At 39.9% G+C, this 6,043-nt stretch overlaps 1 protein-coding gene, 1 long non-coding RNA gene and 1 other non-coding gene across 3 annotated transcripts in view; 1 reads left to right on the top strand and 2 right to left on the bottom strand.

The window, feature by feature from the left end:
- Positions 1 to 3,334, top strand: part of LOC111451627 (transcriptional regulator STERILE APETALA-like) — a 4,017-nt gene extending 683 nt beyond the window's left edge. Inside the window, exon 2 of the mRNA XM_023092101.1 lies at positions 2,031 to 3,334. Within this exon, the coding sequence (XP_022947869.1) occupies positions 2,031 to 3,155 (1,125 nt within the window). The 3' untranslated portion in view covers positions 3,156 to 3,334. The remainder of the gene's footprint in view (positions 1 to 2,030) is intronic.
- A 323-nt stretch (positions 3,335 to 3,657) lies between these two features.
- Positions 3,658 to 5,604, bottom strand: LOC111451377. Its single transcript, XR_002711970.1, has 2 exons — positions 4,540 to 5,604; positions 3,658 to 4,462 (listed from the first exon to the last, which is right to left on the bottom strand). It is a non-coding gene; the product is annotated as an uncharacterized LOC111451377 (long non-coding RNA).
- LOC111451877 lies at positions 5,437 to 5,539 on the bottom strand. Its single transcript, XR_002712036.1, has one exon. It is a non-coding gene; the product is annotated as a U6 spliceosomal RNA (small nuclear RNA).
- Positions 5,605 to 6,043: the final 439 nt, after the last annotated feature.

The raw sequence follows: 6,043 nt of genomic DNA, 5'->3' as shown, positions 1-6,043 counted from the left end.
TTTTTTTTTTTTTTTTTTTTTTTTTTTTTTTTTTTTTTTTGCCTATTTTAATGTCGTTTTCAAGTTTTGGTTTGGTGTGGGTTCTTTATTGAAGTGCTTTTAAAATTGTCTATTTTTGGGGCCCTTCTGAATATCTCATAGAAAAGGGGTCTTTTGGCGTAGAATTTGCCTTTATTGGCATGGATCTCTTTTCTGTTCTATAAATCCTCATTGCTTTTTTGACTCAAAAAGCTTTAATTTCTTTTACCTTTTTTCTTTGTAGTTTTTTTTATTTTTTTATTTTTTATGTTTCTGCCATATGGGGCTCACTATCACCAAATCTATTCTAATGCCCTTTCTGTTCTTCTATCACTAGAATGCAAATAATGGCTTTTCCATCCCACTTTTTAACACAAACCCATGTAATTTAAGGAAGACAGACAGAGAGAGAGACTATATAGTATTTATTGTGTTGTATTTGTTTAATGTCTCAAACCATATGATATAAGACATTAATGTCGTTATGTTATGTTTTGTTACATATGATATTTTATGTAACAAAACATGTCCAAACTATACCTTAAAGTGGATATTCATTTTGTAACACTGGTTGGTCTGCTAGTGGAAACGCTGCGCCCAACGAGATGGATTATGAGATTCCACGTTGATTCTAGAGAGAAATGAGTGCCAACATAGACGCTGGGGCAGAAGGGGGTGGATTGTGAGATCCCACCTTAATTGGAGAGAGGAGCGAGTACCAGTGAGAACGTTAGGGATTGTGAGATCCCACATCTATTTGAGAGAGTAACGACTACCAGTGACAATGCTGGGCTCTATAGGGGTGTATTGTGAGATTTTATATCAATTGGTGAGAGGAATGAGTACCAGCAAGGACGTTGGGCCCCAAATAGGGTAGATTATGAGATCTCACCTCGTTTAGGGAGAGAAACGAGTGTCAACAAAGACATTAGATCTCGACGGGGTGGTTGTGAGATCCCACGTCTATTGGAGAGAATAATCAGTGTCAAGTGAGTACGCGAGGCTCTAAAGGTGGTGGATTGTGAGACCTCACATCGGTTGAACGAAACATTCTTTACGAGGGTGTAGAAATCTCTTCCTAGCAAACTCGCCGTAAAAGTTCAAAGTGAAGCACGAAAGCAAAAGCTCATAGAAGACAATATCAGTTACGAAATTAGAACTCAAGGAGAAGGGGGAGGTGAATGGATTGAATAAAGGCAGGCGGGTCAAAGCTAGAAGAAAGAAGAAAAGAAAGAGAAAAAGAAGAAAAGATTCTGTGGTTTTAACGAGAAGAGGCAAAGTTTTTACACCTTTCTTGGAAATGAAAATGCAAAAACACATAGGGAACCACGCTTTTGAATATCCCATGTTTTTTAAAACCCTTTCGTAACAAAAACACACAAAAGAAAACAGGGTTCTGTTCTGTTCTGTGTTGTGTTGTTTTGCTTTGCTTTCTTTTGTTCATTATTTTAGGTTGTTTCATACTCCGGACCACTCCCTGACAAACAGATATCTTCTTCCCTCACTTCATATCTATGTTCTTTGTTTCATTTCTCAAAGACAACAAAAAAACATAGCATTCTTTCATGTTCATCTCATCAAAAACTGCACATCTTTGACCCTGTCTCCCTCTGTTTCTTCACTATCTCCAAATTTCATGTACTTCTTCATGTACCCTTTTTTGTTTCTTCTCAAATTTGCTTCTTTTTTTGTGTCTCATATGCGCCAAGCATGGATTGCCACTCCCTTTCATTATTATATATATATATATATATATATATATATATATATATATATACATATACATACAATCCTGTTCTGCCATTGTTTCCTGTGCTGACTGCTCGTGATTTATTGTGGGGTCTCCCTTTTTTGCTTCACATGCTTAGAGATTTGTTCCCCTCTTGTTGTAATCATGTCAAAGATCTCATCTTTTTGTACTTTGACATTTCTTGTCTCTCATTGACTGCTTCTCTGCCGCTTTGACTTTGGAGATTATGTTTTATTCACCTTTCTTTTCAATTTCTCTCAAGGTTTGCTCCATGTGGCGTGCTGTGTCTCGGTCGGAGCTGTTGTGGCGTCGTTTGACTACTCAGATTTGGGGTCGGAGCTTTCGTCTGCTCGACACGTGGCGTGATGAATACGTCTATTGGCATACTACGGCGTGTAACTTTTGGAGACGTAGATATCTTCATACGATCCTCCAATTCGATCAATCTGATGTGGATGAGCCTGCTGGTTTGATGTGTCGTTGTCTTGCCCTCTCGTTGCATTACCTGGCATGTGGATTTGCTGACGGTACTGTTCGCCTTTTCGACCTTACCACGCGTCTCCATGTCGCGACGTTTCATCCTCACCATCGTGATCGTCTTGGCTTATTCTCGCGTGCTGTCTCTGGCATTGTCATCACCGATGCGTGCCTCGTGTTTGCCAGCGTGGATGGTGATGTCCATGTTGGAATCATAGCTGCAGCCATGAATGGTGTATCACCGACACGTCGGGTATGCGAAGGGAATGTGATGAACGACGGTGTGTTGGTGGATTTCGCTGGATGTGACCGGTGGTGGGTTGGTCTTTACGCAGGCGTACCTGGTCGGACGTTCCACGTATGGGATGGAAACACGGAGGAGCTCGTGTTTGTTGGCGGGTCACTGACGGACCCAGAAGCTGTGACAGGATGGCACATGCTGACAGAGCCAACCGAGCCAGTGGGTCGAGTACGCGTGTCGAACCAGGAATCGGCAGTGGCGTGCACTAGGCTACAGCTAATGGTACTAGACTTGAGAGATCAAGAAGTGGTATTAAACGAGGAAAATGGGGAGGTGAGGATAGTAACGTCGATGGATGTGAGCAACGAGAGGTACATTGTGGTGGACGGAGAAGGGGTGGGAATAGTAAGAAGAGTGGACACAATGGAGGAAGTTTGTAGGTTCTTAGTGAGCGGGGCGGGTCAGAGAGGGGCCATGGGATGCATCAACATGGGTTATGCAGTGATGAACTCGAGCGGGGCGATGAAAGTTTGGGAAATCGAGCATGGACAGTTTCTGTACAGGTTTAGGGAGAGGGTCGGGGCAGCCACGGCCATGGTCGCCAACGACCGGTACGTGGCGGCGTCGGGGTTCGACAGAAGGTTACATTTGTGGGATTTTGGTGCATAACTTAACAATGGTAGCAGGAGAAGTATATTGGGAGGTCTTTTTTGGGGGGTTTGTGTACAGTATGGAGGAAGAAGGAGTTGGGATTTGTAGCAGTGGGTGGGTGGGAGTGTTGTGATGTTCTTCCTTTTTTGTTGGGGTTTAGGAGAAGGGGAGAGTTTATGGGCGATTTAGATTATTATTATTATGTTCAATTTCTTTGTAAGGGGAAAAAAAAAAAAAAAAAAAAAAAAGAGGAAAAGAATAGGATTCTTCATTGTTTTTGAACAATGTATTTTCAGTTTAATTTAAGGAGGCAATTATTAAGGATTTAAACAATGATTATTGGCTTCTCCTCTCTATCATTCATCATCATTAATCCACGTTATCATAATCACAGACGGCGAAGCTTTCCCGTCCCTATTCCCACAGATGGGGACGGGGAATATAATCTTGTCTCTAGCTCCATTTATCTAGGGGAGAAAATTGTTCTACACTCCGTCTCACATTCTCCGTCTAAATAGGTGTCTAAATAGGTAGGTATCTAGCGGAGAAAAATTGTTCTACACTCCATCTCACATTCTCTGTCTAAATAGGGAATCTTCTCTGCGTTCGAGAGAGGTCCCGCCGATAAAATAGACATATCTTCGTGCAAAGCTTCTTCCAAATTTATGTTTTGATTTCACTGTTTTCTCTGCAGGTATTATTTGGCAATATTTCTATCAGACAATGATTCCATTGTTACAGAGGAGATTTATAGTTCTAATGCTTAGAATATGGGAGCTAGCAGCCATTATAACAGATGAGCATAACGAATGAACTTCCCCCAACTCTTTTCTCTCTTCTACAAAAAATGGGTTCTAGTTCTTCAGCTTAGATATGGTACGAGGACAAGAAATCTTTAACTTTTCACATCATTTGAAGAACTCTTTAATTCTTCAGCTTAGATATGTAATACAGCCAAAACAGTAATCAATCAATAGGAATCTACCAAGACAACAAGATTTTTGATTTAAACTGATAACAGAACAACAACAGCAATGGTTTTTCTAAAGATGGACGACCAACTGAACCAATCGACTTGAAAATCGATGTTCAACCGAACCGATTGGTTTCGTTTCGAGATGTTCAGTAGCCATTGATCTATCCAATGTAAAGAAATAGTTTCTGAAGAAGAAGAAGAAGAAAGAGCATTACCAACCCAGAAGTCATCCAGTCTCATACAGCGAAAGCGAGCCCACGACCGTTCGAAGGAGGTGATGAAGGGTTGCAAGTAATCAAGCCAATAATCCTTTAGAGCTAACATAAGATGTATAATCCTTAACTGAAAACTGCAAATCAATTGATTAAGAAAGACAATATGAATATATGTTTCATTTCAAGTCAAATATGGCACCATCAAGCTTACCTCTAGTCACTCAGAGTGATCCAGGAGTTCTGTGTGGAAGGGCTCTCCGTTGCCCATAGTGATTCGAGAGTTCCGTGTGGAAGGGCTCTCGCTCGATGGATCAAAGGTACGGGAGATTTTTGAGTTGGTATTAGTTCATCGTTGTCTCAAGCTCTGTAACCAGAAATGCTGGTTTCTTTGTCTTCCTCTTTTGAATAATCCCAAGATCAGGGGGAAACACATTTTTCGCCATTGAAATTCTAAGCAAGGAGCTCAGAAAGGAAATTAAGCAAGGAATCCCAAAATCCATAATCCTTCATCTTCAAAAATGTATCAGAGCCATTTCTAAACTTCTCCAAATGAGCAGAAGTCTCAAAAAACAGATCAAAAACATTTGGGGAAGAACCAAAGTCTAGGAGTACAGTAAGGATTCAAAGAACTTCGAAGGAAACTCAATAGAGCACGAATCTAACATACTCCTCAGAATTAATTCTGCAGTTCTAAGAGAAGATCAAGAACTCGAGCGAAACTACATAGCCCTTTGAATGAATCAGGTGGCTATGTATCAAGGTCTTGGCCTTTAGGCATCGGGATTGATCGGTGAGGTATTGGAATTCGATTCCAGTTTCTTTTCCCTAAGGAAACATCCAAATTAGGGTTTACAGATGCAGAATTTCTAGTTACAGAGCTCAGCAAACAGGAAAATCTAAAAAATAGCACAAACCTCACGATTTTCGCACAAATTAGGGTTTTGTGATTGAACTGGCAACTAATAAATTCAAGAAACTGTCTGCTGGATCCATTTGCAGCTCAATTCAGATGCCAAATCGAAGGAAAGCGAAAAACAGGGATTCGAATAGGGAAGATGAAATAGAAATCCTCCGAGTACAGATCCATCGTAGGAGGGGCAGGGAAAAAAAAAATTTGGACCATTTCTCGATTTGTGCGTGTCATCCTTGCGCAGGGGCCATGCTAATCTTCTCTGTATCGTTCCAATTTTATCGGATGTCCCCGAAGGGACGAACTCCTGCTTCCGCCGTGCTCTAAATATAGAATGCCTTAATGTTGATCCTAAGCGATGTGGGATTTCTCAAAGCCCCAGTAGAATATTAAATAAAAGCACCCCCAACCGTGGCATTATACCAAAAAGTAAATTAAAATAAAAAAACAATTTATTTGAGATGGTCTTATTCTTTGAATCATTATATTCAAAAGAAAATATATTAGTGATTATTAAGCTAATATTTAACGTTGATAATGGCATCAAAAATATTACTTCCCAACTTTTTTTTTTTTAATGTTTGAAAATAAATAAATAAATAAATTAGGCAGGATAAATATATTGATTAATTTTAAACTCAACCCAATTCTTTTTTAATTAATTTCAATTTTTTCTTCAATCTAATCCCTACCCTTTAAATACATAACAACAGGTGTTCTTAAGTTGGGTTGAGTCCGGTTGAGACATTTTTCAAATCTCTTAGGATACATGTGAGTAAGGATGAAACATACTAAAAGAACTCGT

This window comes from Cucurbita moschata, unplaced genomic scaffold (genome assembly GCF_002738365.1).
Source record: "Cucurbita moschata cultivar Rifu unplaced genomic scaffold, Cmos_1.0 Cmo_Scf00013, whole genome shotgun sequence".
Classification (NCBI taxonomy): domain Eukaryota; kingdom Viridiplantae; phylum Streptophyta; class Magnoliopsida; order Cucurbitales; family Cucurbitaceae; genus Cucurbita; species Cucurbita moschata.
Note: the sequence above shows the minus strand (reverse complement) of the source record. Positions and strands in the feature narration are given on the sequence as shown.